This window comes from Lonchura striata, chromosome 3 (genome assembly GCF_050655825.1).
Source record: "Lonchura striata isolate lonStrDom1 chromosome 3, ASM5065582v1, whole genome shotgun sequence".
NCBI classification, from domain to species: domain Eukaryota; kingdom Metazoa; phylum Chordata; class Aves; order Passeriformes; family Estrildidae; genus Lonchura; species Lonchura striata.
Genome location: NC_140705.1, coordinates 1,616,621 through 1,631,823, shown reverse-complemented (window position 1 = coordinate 1,631,823; position 15,203 = coordinate 1,616,621). Strand labels below are relative to the sequence as shown.

Below are 15,203 nucleotides of genomic sequence, written 5' to 3'. Positions count from 1 at the left end.
ATCCCCATTCCCATTCCCATTCCCATTCCCGTTCCCATTCCCATTCCCGTTTCCACTCCTCCCCCTTCCCTCAGCTCCTTCTCCTTCCCCGCTGCTCCCAAATTTTCCCCGCTCCAGGTTGTCCCAGCTGGAGACGGGAAGGAATCCCAAGGGATGCGGGGCTCCCCCATTCCCTGAAACCCGCAGGGAATTCCGTCATCCCCTCCTCTGGAATTCCCAATCCCGGATCACCCGCCTAGATTTCGCTTTTAGGGACGCCGAATCCTTTTTCCCAACAGGATGAGGCGCAGGAATCCCGGGATCCTGAGGAGATCCCTTTCTCTGGGATGGTGGCAGATCCCTCTGTGGATCCCCATGGATCCCCCCATTGATCCCTCCATGGATCCCCTCATTGATCACTCTTGTGGATCCTCCCATGGATCCCTCCATGGATCCCTCTGTGGATCCCTCCTGCGGATCCCCCGTGGATCCCTCAATGGATCCCCTCGTGGATCCCTCAATGGATCCCCTCGTGGATCCCTCAATGGATCCCTCCGCGGATCTCTCCGTTGATCCCTCCCGCTGATCCCCCTGTGGATCCGTCCCATGGATTCCTCCCGTGGATCACTCAGTGGATCCCTCCCGTGGATCCATCCCATGGATCCATCCATGGATTCCCCCCGTGGATCCCTTCTGTGGATCCCTTCTGTGGATCCCTCCCGTGGATCCCTCCATGGATCCACCCCCTCCCCCATGGATTTCTCAATGGATCCCCGGTGGGTCACTCAGTGGATCCCCCGTGGATCCATCCTGTGGATCCCTCTGTGGATCCCTCCCATGGATCCTTCTGTGGATCCCTCCATGGATCCCTCCCGTGGATCCCTCAATGGACCCACCCCCTCCCCATGGATTTCTCAATGGATCCCCGGTGGGTCACTCAGTGGATCCCCTGTGGATCCATCATCCTGTGGATCCCTCTGTGGATCCCTCCATGGATCCTTCTCTGGATCCATCCATGGATTCCCCCCGTGGATCCCTCCGTGGATCCCTCCCACGGATCCTTCCATGGATCCCTCCATGGATCCATCACTGGATCCTCCCCATGGATCCCCCCATGGATCTTCCTCAGCGGATCCCCCCCGGTGGATCCCTGGATCCCCATTCCCGGCCGTTCCCGATCTCTCCCGCGCAATTCCCGCGCTCCCGCTCCAGGCGGGACTCCTGGATCCTCAGGGCCGCCGGGAATCTCCCGGTGTTGGGGGGGGGTTTGGGGGGATCCACCCCCCCAGATCCCGAAAATTCCCTGCGGGAATCTCGGCCGAGTTGCGCCCGTCCCGCTCCCCCGGGATCCTTTTCCCAGCCCCTCATCCCGATCGCCCACGCAGGTTTGGGGAGGAAAACACCGCTGGAATTCCAGCCCCGATCCCAAATCCCTGCCGCTGGAATTCCAGCCCCGATCCCAAATCCCTGCTGGAATTCCAGCCCCGATCCCAAATCCCTGCTGGAATTCCAGCCCCGATCCCAATCCCTGCTGGAATTCCAGCCCCGATCCCAATCCCTGCTGGAATTCCAGCCCCGATCCCGATCCCAATCCCTGCTGGAATTCCAGCCCCGATCCCAAATCCCTGCTGGAATTCCAGCCCCGCTCCCAATCCCTGCTGGAATTCCAGCCCCGATCCCAATCCCTGCTGGAATTCCAGCCCCGATCCCAATCCCTGCCTCATTCCCGCTTATCCCGAGGACGGCGCTGGAATTCCAGCCCCGATCCCAAATCCCTGCTGGAATTCCAGCCCCGCTCCCCAATCCCTGCTGGAATTCCAGCCCCGATCCCGATCCCTGCCGCTGGAATTCCAGCCCCGATCCCAAATCCCTGCTGGAATTCCAGCCCCGATCCCCAATCCCTGCTGGAATTCCAGCTCCGATCCCCAATCCCTGCTGGAATTCCAGCCCCGATCCCAATCCCTGCTGGAATTCCAGCCCCGATCCCCAATCCCTGCTGGAATTCCAGCCCCGATCCCAATCCCTGCTGGAATTCCAGCCCCGATCCCAATCCCTGCCTCATTCCCGCTTTTCCCGAGCACTCACAGGAGAAGCGGCTCCGGAGGCGGCTGCGCCATCCCATGCTCCCGCTTTTCCAGAGGCGATCCCGCCGCTCCGGGAGCGGCTCCCGGGAATCCGCAGCGCTGCCCCCTCCTCCTCCTCTCCCGCTTCCCAATTTTTCCCATTTTTTTTTTTTTTTCCCATTGGCACGGAGAGGTGGGAATGAAAACCCGCCGGGATTTGTTCCCGTCGTCGCCAGGGAGCGGCGCTTGGAATTGCGGCTCGCGGGAGTTTTATTTCAATTGAAATTAAAGTTTGAAAAATTAAGATTAAAATTAAATTAAAATAATATTTAAATTGAAATTAAAATTAAGATTAAGATTAAAATTAAGGTTAAGATTAAGATTAAAATTAAGATTAAAATTTAAATTAAAATTTAAATTTAAATTTAAATTTAAATTTAAATTTAAATTTAAAAAATAAAAATTAAAATTAATAAAAATAAAAATAAAAATAAAAATAAAAATAAAAATAAAAATAAAAATAAAAATAAAAATAAAAATAAAAATAAAAATTAGAATTAAAATTGAAATTAAAATTTAAAATTAAAATTAAAATTAAAATTAAAATTAAAATTAAAAAATTAAAATTAAGATTAAAATTAAAATTAAAAAATTAAAATTAAGATTAAAATTAAAATTAAAATTAAGATTAAAATTAAAATTAAAATTAAAATCATAATTAAAATTAAAAGTAAAATTTAACATTAGAATTAAAATTTAAAATTAAAAAAATTAAAATTTGAAATTAACATTAAAAAATTAAAAATAAAATTAAGAAATTAAAAAAATCAAACTTAAAATTAAAAAATCAAAATCAAAATTAAAAAATTAAAATTAAAATTCAAAAATTAAAATTAAAATTAAAATTAAAATTATAAAATTAACATTGAAATTAAGACTAAAATTAGAATTAAAATTAAAATGTAATTAAATCAATGCGGACCCACTCACTTGTTCCCGAGGGAATGCCGGAGCAGGGAAGGAGCTCCCGAGGATCCGGCCGGGATTTGGGATCGGGAGAAGCTGGAGGCGCTTCCAGAGGCTCGGAGGGAGCTGCTCCCGCTGCCGGGAATGCCGCGGGATCTGCCTGCCATCTTCCGCCTGGAAAAGCTGGAGCTGGGAAAAATTCCCTCGCCCACCTCCCCATCCCGGCCTCCCGCAGCATTCCAAGGAATTCGGGGCTTCCCCCGTTCCGCAATTCCATGATTCCCGCGGAGAATTCCGGGATGGGTTTTAGGCGGTGGGAAAATCGTGGAAAACAGCGGGAAGGAGGGGGGGATGGATGGGGTCAGCTCATGGGATCGTCCCGGTTTTCCTCATCCTTTGGGATCGGGGTTGGGAAAGGGATTTGGTTGGATGGATCAGGCCAGAATTCCCGGATTTTCCACGTTTTTCCCATCTCAGGATTCCTGGAAGGGAATCATTTGGATGCCAAAGTGGTCGGGATATCCCAAAATCCAGCAGGATTTTCCACAAACCATCCCATGGAATATTCCCGCTCCTTGACCCCCAAACCAGCCCCACCGGGGCTGCGGAATTCCCTGGAAAAGAGAATTCCCCTTTTCCCCGGGATCTCCAGGAAGGGGAGAAGAGGAGGATTTGCGGGAAGCAGAGGTCGGAAAGGCCGGGAATTTTTTTCCCATGTGGAGCCATCCCGGGAATCCTGGCAGGGCCTCACCCCCTCCCCCCCCCACCCACCCCCATCCCATTCCCAACCTCCGGAGATTTCCATGGAAACTGCGGATCCGAATTCCATGGCAACCCCATGGCAACAGGCGATCCCACATCCCGGGGGAGGCGGGAGAGGCCCGGGAATGCTGAGCCTGGAGAGTTCGGGGCCTCTGCTCTCCATGGAATCCACGGAATTCCCGGGATTCTGCAGCTCGGCCGCAGGGAGAAGGATGGGGAGAGGCCGGGAAAGCAAATCCCGGGAATTGGGAGCGGGATCCCTGTTATGGGATGATGCCAGGGATTCTTTGGGAATTCCAGCCCAGCCGGGAATTCCTGCCCAAGATCCCAAAATCCCAAGCTCCCCTTTCCCACTGGGAATTCCATTCCCTGGCTCCTGCCCCTCCAGCCCTTCCCCAAATTCCAGCTCTCCTTTCCCTCTGGAAAAGGCTCCAAGGATTCCCTGGATCCTTCCCCGATCCAGGGGAACATTCCCGGCTCTCCCAGCCTGGGATTGGATCCATCCCCATCCCGATTCCTCTCCAGGAAGGAATTTCGGGATCCAGGGGTTCCACTGGAAATTCCGGACTCTGGGAAGGGTCTCCCTTCCCTTTTCCATCCCCAAATTCCATAAAAATCCCTCGGGATGGATCTTGAGAGTCCTTGATCCTAGAATGATTTGGGATGGGATCCAAGGACCTTCAATGCCACGATCCTGGGATGCTCCAACCTTTTCTGGGACACTGCCAGGGATCCGGGGATTCTCTGGGAATTCCAGCCCCGCCGGGAATTCCTGCCCAAGATCCCACCCAAGCACCTCTTTCCCAGGAATTTCCCAGGGAATTCCCTCAATTCCCAGCTCTCCCAGCCTGGCATTGGATCCATCCCCATCCCGACTTCTCCTGAAGAAAGAATTTCAGGATCCAGGGGTTTCACTGGGAATTCGGGACTCCAGGAAGAGTCTCCCTTCCCTTTTCCATCCCCAAATTCCATAAAAATCCCTCGGGATGGATCCTGAGTGTCCTCGATCCCAGAACCCCGGAACGGTTTGGGATGGGATCCATGGAGCTTCATTCCCATCCCATTCCAATCCCAATCCCAGGCTGCTCCAACGTTTCCTGGGACACTCCCAGGGATTCTCTGGGAATTCCAGCCCGGCCCCTCCCCTCATTCCAACCCCTCTCCCGGATCCCTGCGGGAAGCAGCGGCAGGAGCTCTCCCGGTCCTTTTTTTCCCCGCTGCTTCCCGCGGAAAAACGCCGGGAAATTTTGGGAAATTTGGGAGCGGTGGTGGGGGGGGTGGGGCCATGATGCTCCCGCCGTTGCCAAGCAACGGGAAGCGCCACCGCGCATGCGCAGCAGCGCTCAGGGGATGCCGCGGCGTCGCTTAGCAACGAGCGACGCTGGGCGCTGTGCGCATGCGCAGTGAGCGCTGCGCATCGTCCGTTGCCGGGGCAACGGGAGGCGCGCATGCGCAGACGCGGGAGCGCACCTGCGCTCAGGTGTGCTCATGGAGCCCGGGGAGGACGGGGCGGGCCCGGGCCCGAGCCCGGAGCAGGCGGAGCTCGGGCCCGAGCCTCAGCTCGATCCGAAAGCCCCTCCCAAACCGGATCCCGGTGCTGAGCCCGGTCCCGGTGCCGATCCCGGTGCTGAGCCCGGTCCCGGTGCCGATCCCCGTCCCGGTGCTGAGCCCGGTCCCGGTGCCGATCCCGGTGCTGAGCCCGGTCCCGGTACCGATCCCCGTCCCGGTGCTGAGCCCGGTCCCGGTACCGATCCCGGTGCTGAGCCCGGTCCCGGTGCCGATCCCGGTGCTGAGCCCGGTCCCGGTACCGATCCCCGTCCCGGTGCTGAGCCCGGTCCCGGTACCGAACCCCGTCCCGGTGCTGAGCCCGGTGCGCATCCAGGTACCGGTGCCGATCCCGGTGCCGATCCTAAAGCTTTTCCCGGTACCGACCCCGGTGCCGATCCCGGTGCTGTTCCCGGTACCGATCCCGGTTCCGATCCCGGTCCCGGCGCGGACTGGGAGCGCCAGCAGCGAATCGCCGCCCGCCGCCACCGCATCGATGCCCGGCGCCGGTGAGGAGCGGCGGGGCCATTCCCCGTTCCCGGTTTTCCAGAGGAATGTTCCCGGTTTCCCACAGCGGGGGTGGTGCTGGGGGGGGCCCGCCCCAAACTGGGACGGGGCCGGGGGTCAGGGGCTGACCCCAAACTCGGGATTACCGGAACCGGGGCTCACAACCGGAACCGGGGCTTGGGATCTGTCCCAAACCTGTCCCAGGGCTCAGGATCCATCCCAATCCCAATCCCAATCCCAAAGTCTTGGTATCCATCCCAATCCCAGAGCTCAGGATCCATCCCAAATCCATTCCCAGAGCTCAGGATCCATCCCAAAGGCTCGGGATCCATCCCAATCCCAATCCCAAAGGCTCAGGATCCATCCCAATCCCAGAGCTCAGGATCCATCCCAAAGGTTCAGGATCCATCCCAATCCCAAATCCAAGCTCCAAACCCATCCCAAACCAAATCCTGGGCTCAGGATCCATCCTAATCCCAAACCCAATCCCAAAGGCTCAGGATCTATCCCAAAGGCTCAGGATCCACTCCAAACCCAAATCCAGGCTCCAAACCCATCCCAAACCCAATCCCAGGCTCAGGATCCACCCAAAAGCTCAGGATCCATCCCAATCCCATTCCCAGAGCTCAGGATCCATCCCAATCCCAAATCCAGGCTCCAAACCCATCCCAAACCAAATCCTGGGCTCAGGATCCATCCCAATCCCAAACCCAATCCCAGGCTCAGGATCCACCCAAAGGCTCAGGACCCATCCCAAACCCAATCCCAAAGTTCAGGTTCCATGCCAATCTCAATCCCAAAGGCTCAGGTTCCATCCCAAAGTCTCAGGATCCATCCCAAAACCAATCCCAGTCTGAGGATCCATCCCAAACCCATTCCCAGGCTCAGGATCCATCCCAAAGGTTCAGGATCCACTGCAAACCCAAATCCAAGCTCCAAACCCATCCCAAACCAAATCCTGGGCTCAGGATCCATCCCAATCCCAATCCCAATCCCAATCCCAAAGGCTCAGGATCCATCCCAATCCCAAAGGCTTGGGATCCATCCCAATCCCAGGCTCAGGATCCATCCCAATCCCAATCCCAATCCCAAAGGCTCAGGATCCACCCCAATCCCAATCCCAGAGCTCAGGATCCATCCCAAATCCATTCCCAGAGCTCAGGATCCATCCCAAAGGCTCAGGATCCATCCCAATCCCAAAGGCTCAGGATCCATCCCAATCCCAGGCTCAGGATCCATCAATCCCAATCCCAAAGGCTCAGGATCCATCCCAAATCCATTCCCAGAGCTCAGGATCCATCCCAAAGGTTCAGGATCCATCCCAATCCCAAAGGCTCAGGATCCATCCCAATCCCAATCCCGGAGCTCAGGATCCATCCCAAATCCATTCCCAGAGCTCAGGATCCATCCCAAAGTCTTGGTATCCATCCCAATCCCAAAGGCTCAGGATCCATCCCAATCCCAGGCTCAGGATCCATCAATCCCAATCCCAAAGGCTCGGGATCCACCCCAATCCCAATCCCAGAGCTCAGGATCCATCCCAAATCCATTCCCAGAGCTCAGATCCATCCCAAAGGCTCGGGATCCATCCCAATACCAAAGGCTCAGGATCCATCCCAATCCCAATCCCAAAGGCTCAGGATCCATCCCAAAGGCTCGGGATCCATCCCAATCCCAATCCCAAAGTCTTGGTATCCATCCCAATCCCAAAGGCTCAGGATCCATCCCAATCCCAATCCCAAAGGCTCAGGATCCACCCCAATCCCAATCCCAGAGCTCAGGATCCATCCCAATCCCAATCCCAGAGCTCAGGATCCATCCCAAATCCATTCCCAGAGCTCAGGATCCATCCCAAAGGTTCAGGATCCATCCCAATCCCAAAGTCTTGGTATCCATCCCAATCCCAAAGGCTCAGGATCCATCCCAATCCCAATCCCAGGCTGTGGGAATATCCCGAGCGGTAAGGATCCCATCAGGATCATCCCAAATCCCTTCCCGATCCCACCTGGGATTGATCCCACTGGAATATCCAAGTGCGATGGAATTATATTATGCTGTATATTATTATATAATATATTATTATATATTATTATATATTATTATATATTATTATATATTATTATATATTATATTTTTATATATTATTATATTATATTATATTATATATTATTATATTATATTATATTATATTATATTATATTATATTATATTATATTATATTATATATATGATTTTTAATATAAAGATTATATTTAATAATTCACCTTTTTATTAATTTTTAAATTTCATTTTCATTCAGCTTCAATTAAGGTTTTTATTAACTTTTTAAAATTAACTTTTTATTAAGTTTTTTTATTAACCTATCAAGTTTTATATTTATCAATTTTATTAAGTTTTATGCTTCTATTAAATTTTATGTTTCCATTTCTATGCTTTTTAATTCTTTATTAATTTTACGTATAAAATCGTTATAAATAATAATATTATTGTTGAATATTAACGAGATATTCCAACTTTTCCCTGTTTTCCGCCCAGGGAAGCCCTCGGCGAGAAGGTGGAGCAGGAGGAGGAGGAGGAGGAGGAGGAAGAGGAGAGGAAGAGCCTGAGGCTGATCGAGGAGACCGAGAAGGTGAGGAAGGATCGGGAATCTCCTCTTGGATCCATCCTTATCCCACGTTTTCCTCCTTTTTGGGCCAAAAATCGGGAGAGAAATTCCCAAGCACCGGGATTTGAGAGGGATCCTTCAGATCCGATGGGAATCTCCTCTTGGATCCATCCTTATCCCACGTTTTCCTCCCTTTCGGGCCAAAAACCGGGAGAGAAATTCCCAAGGACCGGGATTTGAGAGGGATCTTTCAGATCCAATGGGAATCTCCTCCTGGATCCATCCTTATCCCTGGTTTTCCTCCTTTTTGGGCCAAAAACCGGGAGAGAAATTCCAAAGGACCGGGATTTGAGAGGGATCCTTCAGATCCGATGGGAATCTCCTCTTGGATCCATCCTTATCCCACATTTTCCTCCCTTTCGGGCCAAAAACCGGGAGAGAAATTCCCAAGGACCGGGATTTGAGAGGGATCCTTCAGATCCGATGGGAATCTCCTCTTGGATCCATCCTTATCCCACATTTTCCTCCCTTTTGGGCCAAAAACCAGGAGAAAAACTCCCCAGGATGGGATTTGGGATCCAATAGAAATTTCCTCTTGGATCCTTCCTTCTTCCATGGTTTCCTTCTTGGTGGGACAAAAAACCGGGAGAGAAACGCCAGATTGGGAATTTGGGCCAGATCCCTGAGATCCGATGGGAATCTCCTCCTGGATCCATCCTTATCCCACATTTTCCTCCTTTTTGGGCCAAAAACTGGGAGAGAAATTCCCAAGGACCGGGATTTGAGAGGGATCCTTCGGATCTGATGGGAATCTCCTCTTGGATCCATCCTTATCCCACATTTTCCTCCTTTTTGGGCCAAAAACTGGGAGAGAAATTCCCAAGCACCGGGATTTGAGCAGGATTGTTGGGATCCGATGGGAATTTCTTCTTGGATCCATCCTTATCCCTGGTTTTCCACCTTTTTGGGCCAAAACCCAGAGAGAAATTCCCAAGGACTGGGACTGGGGCTGGATCCTTGGGATCTGATTGGAATTTCCTCTTGGATCCATCCTTGTTCCATGTTTTGATCCTTGGTGGGACAAAAATCCAGGAGAAAAACTCCGCAGGACTGGGATTTGGGATCCAATGGGAATTTCCTCTTGGATCCATCCTTTTTCCACGGTTTCCTCCTTGGTGTCGCCTTGGTGGGACAAAAAACCGGGAGAGAAACGCCAGATTGGGAATTTGGGCCAGATCCCTGAGATCCGATGGGAATCTCCTCTTGGATCCATCCTTATCCCACGTTTTCCTCCTTTTTGGGCCAAAAACCGGGAGAGAAATTCCCAAGGACCGGGATTTGAGAGGGATCCTTCAGATCCAATGGGAATCTCCTCTTGGATCCATCCTTATCCCTGGTTTTCCTCCTTTTTGGGCCAAAAACCGGGAGAGAAATTCCCAAGGACCGGGATTTGAGAGGGATCCTTCAGATCCGATGGGAATCTTCTCTTGGATCCATCCTTATCCCTGGTTTTCCTCCTTTTTGGGCCAAAAACCGGGAGAGAAATTCCCAAGGACCGGGATTTGAGAGGGATCCTTGGGATCCGATGGGAATCTCCTCTTGGATCCATCCTTATCCCACATTTTCCTCCTTTTTGGGCCAAAAACCAGGAGAAAAATTCCCAAGGACCGGGATTTGAGAGGGATCCTTGGGATCCGATGGGAATCTCCTCTTGGATCCATCCTTATCCCACATTTTCCTCCTTTTTGGGCCAAAAACCAGGAGAGAAATTCCCAAGGACCGGGATTGGAGTGGGATCCTTGGGATCTGATGGGAATGGTTGGATTCCATGGGCTTTTCCAACCTGAATTCCATACGGGGATTCTGGGATGGGAATCCAGGATGGGAATCTGGGATGGGATTTTGGGATGGGATTCTGGGATGGGATTGCGGAATGAGAATCCAGGATGGGATTATGGGATGGGATTATGAGATGGGATTTTGGGATTTTGGGATTTTGGGATGGGGTTCTGGGATGGGAATCCAGGATAGAAATCCAGGAGGGGATTCTGGGGTGGGATTATGGAATGGGATTCTGGGATTTTGGGCTGGGATTATGGGATGGGATTATGGGGTGGGATTCCAGGATGCATTTCTGGGATTCTGGGATTTTGGGATGGGATTCTGGGATGGGAATCCAGGATGGGATTCCGGGATGGGATTCCAGGATGGGATTCCAGGATGGGATTCCGGGATGGGATTCCGGGATGGGATTCCAGGATGGGATTCCGGGATGGGTTGGGATTCTGGGATGGGATTTCGGGATGGGATTCCAGGATTGAATTCTGGGATTCCGGGATGGGATTATGGAATTGGGTGGGATTCTGGGATGGGATTCCAGGATGGGATTCCGGGATCGAATTCTGGGATGGGATTCTGGGATGGGATTCCAGGATGGGACTATGGAATGGGGTGGGATTTCGAGATGGGATTCCGGGATGGGATTCCAGGATGGGATTCCGGGATGGGATTCCGGGATGGGATTCCAGGATGGGATTCCGGGATGGGATTCCAGGATGGGATTCTGAGATGGGATTTCGGGATGGGATTCCGGGATGGGATTCTGGGATGGGATTTCGGGATGGGATTCCAGGATGGGATTATGGAATGGGGTGGGATTCCAGGATGGGATTCCGGGATGGGATTTCGGGATGGGATTCCAGGATGGGATTCTGAGATGGGAATCCAGGATGGGATTCCGGGATTGAATTCTGGGATTCCGGGATGGGATTATGGAATGGGGTGGGATTCTGGGATGGGATTCCAGGATGGGATTCCGGGATGGGATTTCGGGATGGGATTCCAGGATGGGATTCTGGGATGGCATTTCGGGATGGGATTCCGGGATGGGATTCTGGGATGGGATTCCGGGATGGGATTCCGGGATAGGATTCAGGCAAGGAAAGGGATTTCGGGATCCTTTAGGCACGGGAATTCAACCAGGATCCATGGGATTGGATTCCCAACGAACCCATGGATGGGAAGGATCCGGGATTGGTGCATTCCAAGCCCAAATTCCCGGGAATGTCCCTTCCCTGGCAGGCCCTGGCCAAGCTGCTTTTCCACGGGACGCAGCTGCTGACCGACGTCCAGGTGGAATCCGATCTCCGGGAATCGCGGAGGCGGGAAAAGGAGAGGCCGGAGAAGCTGAGGAGGTGAGCGGGGAGGAGCCGAGAATTTTGGGAATGCCGCCGGATTCCCATGGGAAATTGAGGCTCATAATGAGGTGGGATCAAATCTGGAGTTTTCCAGAGGTTTCCGGGAGAGCTGGAAATGGAATTTGGGAATGGGCTGGAGGGGCGGGAGGCAGGGAATGGAATTCCCAGTGGGAAAGGGGAGCTTGGGAGTTTGGGATCTGGGGAAGGAATTCCTGGCTGGGCTGGAATTCCCAGAGAATCCCTGGATCCCTGGAAGTGTCCCAGAAAAGTTTGGATGGGGTTTGGATCACCCTGGGATCATGGGAAGTGTCCCTGCGATGGGATTGGATTGGAGCTCCATGGATCCCATCCCAAACCATCCCGGGATTCTGGGATCAGGGACACTCAGGATCCATCCCGAGGGATTTTTATGGAATTTGGGGGTGGAAAAGGGAAGGGAGACCCTTCCTGGAGTCCCAAATTCCCAGTGAAGCCCCTGGATCCCAAAATTCCTTCTCCAGGAGGAATCGGGATGGGGATGGATCCAATCCCAGGCTGGGAGAGCCGGGAATGTTCCCCTGGATCAGGGAAGGATCCAGGGAATCCTTGGAGCCTTTTCCAGAGGGAAAGGAGAGCTGGAATTTGGGGAAGGGCTGGAGGGGCAGGAGCCAGGGAATGGAATTCCCAGTGGGAAAGGGGAGCTTGGGAGTTTGGGATCTTGGGCAGGAATTCCCGGCTGGGCTGGAATTCCCAGAGAATCCCTGGGAATGCCCAAGGAAAGGTTGGAGCAGCCTGGGATGGTGGGGTTGGAACGGTTTGGGATGGAAGGTCCATGAATCCCATCCAAAGCATCCTGGAATTCCTCCTTGGAATTCCTCAGCACATTCCCAGAATGGCTGTGTCCATCCTCCTCTGACAGGGAATTTTTCCTACCGGGATTTTCCAAAGCTTTCCCAACCTCTGGCATTCCCTGATCCCCACCAGGATCATTCCCGGCCGGTCCTCTCCTGCTTTTCCAGCAGCCGCATTCCCGGAAATTCCAGGAAACACCAAATCCATGCTCCTGGGATTTAGGGAAGGGATTTTAAGGAAGAAAAGGGATTTTAGGTATTTAGGGAAGGGATTTAGGGAAGGGATTCAGAAAAGGGATTTAGGGAATGGATTCATAGAAGGGATTTAGGGAAGGAAAGGGATTTGGGGAAGGGATTTGGGAAAGGAAAGGGAATTTATGGAATGGATTCAGGGAAGGAAAGGGATTTTAGGGCGGGGATTTAGGGAAGAGATTCAGGGAAGGGATTTAGGGAAAGGATTTAGGGAAAAGACTTAGGGAAGGGATTCAGGGAATGGATTCATGGAATGGATTTAGGGAAGGAAAGGGATTTGGGGAAGGGATTTGGGTAAGGAAAGGGAATTTAGGGAAGATAGTTAGGGAAGGAAAGGGATTTTAGGGCGGGGATTTAGGGAAGGGATTTAGGAAAGGGATTCAGGGAATGGACTTTAGGGAAGGAATTTAGGGAATGCATTCATGGAAGGGATTTAGGGAATGGATCCAGGGAATGGATTCAGGGAAAGGACTTAAGGAAGGGATTTAGGGAATGGATTCATTGAAGGGATTTAGGGAAAGTATTTGGGATAGGAAAGGGATTTTAGGGAAAAGATTTAGGGAAGGAAAGGGATTTTAGGGAAGAGATTTAGGGAAGGGATTTCTGCAATGGATTTAGGGAAGGGATTTTGGAAGGGATTCAGGAAAGGGATTCAGGGAAGGGAATTTAGGGAATGGATTCATAGAAGGGATTTAGGGAAGGAAAGGGAATTTAGGGAAGAGATTTAGGGAAGGAAAGGGATTTTAGGGCGGCGATTTAGGAAAGGGATTCAGGGAATGGACTTTAGGGAAGGAATTTAGGGAATGGATTCATGGAAGGGATTTAGGGAAGGGATTCAGGGAAAGGACTTAGGGAAGGGATTTAGGGAATGGATTCATAGAAGGGATTTAGGGAAAGTATTTGGGATAGGAAAGGGATTTTAGGGAAGAGTTTTAGGGAAGGAAAGGGATTTTAGGGTGGGGATTTAGGGAAGGGATTTCTGCAATGGATTTAGGGAAGGGATTTCGGAAGGTATTCAGGAAAGGGATTCAGGAAAGGGATTCAGGAAAGGGATTCAGGGAAGGGATTTAGGGAATGGATTCATGGAAGGGATTTAGGGAAAGATAGGGATTTGGGGAAGGGATTTGGGAAAGGAAAGGGATTTTAGGGAAGAGATTTAGGGAAGGAAAGGAATTTTAGGGCGGGGATTTAGGGAAGGGATTTCTGCAATGGATTCAGGGAAGGGATTCAGGGAAGGGATTCAGGGAAGGGATTCAGGGAAGGGATTCAGGGAAGGGATTCAGGGAATGGATTCAGGGAATGGATTCAGGGAATGGATTCAGGGAATGGATTCAGGGAATGGATTCAGGGAAGGGATTCAGGGAAGGGATTCAGGAAAGGGATTCAGGGAATGGATTCAGGGAAGGGATTCAGGGAAGGGATTCAGGGAATGGATTCAGGGAAGGGATTCAGGGAAGGGATTCAGGGAATGGATTCAGGGAAGGGATTCAGGGAAGGGATTCAGGGAAGGGATTCAGGAAAGGGATTCAGGGAATGGATTCAGGGAATGGATTCAGGGAAGGGATTCAGGGAAGGGATTCAGGGAAGGGATTTAGGGAAGGGATTCAGGGAAGGGAAGAGCCCCAGGTCTGGAGCCATCCCAGCCCTCTCCCAGCTCCTGATTCCCGGCTTCCCGCAGGTTGGAAAAGCTGGAGGAGGAAGCCAAGCACGGGACGGAGAAGTTGGCGGAGATCAACTCCAAGTGGGCCTCGGCGGGGGACGTGAAGATCCCGCAGGAATTGTGGGAGCTGCTGGAGCAGCAGCAGGAGGAATGCCAGCAGCTCCTGGCCGGGAAGAACCGGCTCATCCGAGAGCTCCAGGAGGTACCTGGGAATTCCGGGAGCTGCTCCCAGGCCATGGAGCCAGGCTGGGAGAGCCGGGAATGTGCAGCCGGATCGGGGAAGGATCCAGGGAATCCTTGGAGCCGCTTCCCGATCCCCAAGGGGCTCCGGGAGAGCTGGAATTTGGGGAAGGGCTGGAGGGGCAGGAGCCAGGGAATGGAATTCCCAGTGGGAAAGGGGAGCTTGGGATTGTGGGATCTTGGGCAGGAATTCCTGGCTGGGCTGGAATTCCCAGAGAATCCCTGGGAGTGTCCAAGGGTGGGTTTGGATCACCCTGGGATCGTGGGAAGTGTCCCTGGGATGGGATTGGAGGTCCATGGATCCCATCCCAAACCATCCTGGGATTCTGGGATCAAGGACACTCAGGATCCATCCTGAGGGATTTTTATGGAATTTGGGGATGGAAAACGAAGGGAGGCCTTTCTTGGAGTCCCAAATTCCCAGTGAAGCTCCTAGATCCCAAAATTCCTTCTCCAGGAGGAATCGGGATGGGGATGGATCCAATGCCAGGCTGGGAGAGCTGGGAATGTTCCCCTGGATCGGGGAAAGATCCAGGGAATCCTTGGAGCCTTTTCCAGAGGGAAAGGAGAGCTGGAATTTGGGGAAGGGCTGGAGGG

General features: G+C 52.0%; 2 protein-coding genes across 3 annotated transcripts in view; one reads left to right on the top strand and one right to left on the bottom strand.

Moving 5' to 3' along the window:
• The window catches only part of PTK2B (protein tyrosine kinase 2 beta), a 74,340-nt gene extending 70,947 nt beyond the window's left edge, over positions 1–3,393 (bottom strand). The window contains exon 1 of one of the 2 annotated variants that reach the window (XM_085574273.1): positions 3,033–3,393. In XM_085574273.1, the coding sequence (XP_085430399.1) occupies positions 3,033–3,285 (253 nt within the window). In that variant the 5' untranslated portion in view covers positions 3,286–3,393. Of the gene's footprint in view, positions 1–2,064; positions 2,250–3,032 lie in introns of those variants that run through there. The other variant, XM_085574278.1, reaches the window with a different exon arrangement.
• Positions 3,394–5,233: 1,840 nt separating this feature from the next.
• The window catches only part of TRIM35 (tripartite motif containing 35), a 41,201-nt gene continuing 31,231 nt past the window's right edge, over positions 5,234–15,203 (top strand). Inside the window, exons 1-4 of the mRNA XM_085574282.1 lie at positions 5,234–5,824; positions 8,358–8,451; positions 11,509–11,621; positions 14,385–14,568. Coding sequence (XP_085430408.1) covers positions 5,259–5,824; positions 8,358–8,451; positions 11,509–11,621; positions 14,385–14,568 — 957 coding nt within the window. The 5' untranslated portion in view covers positions 5,234–5,258. The remainder of the gene's footprint in view (positions 5,825–8,357; positions 8,452–11,508; positions 11,622–14,384; positions 14,569–15,203) is intronic.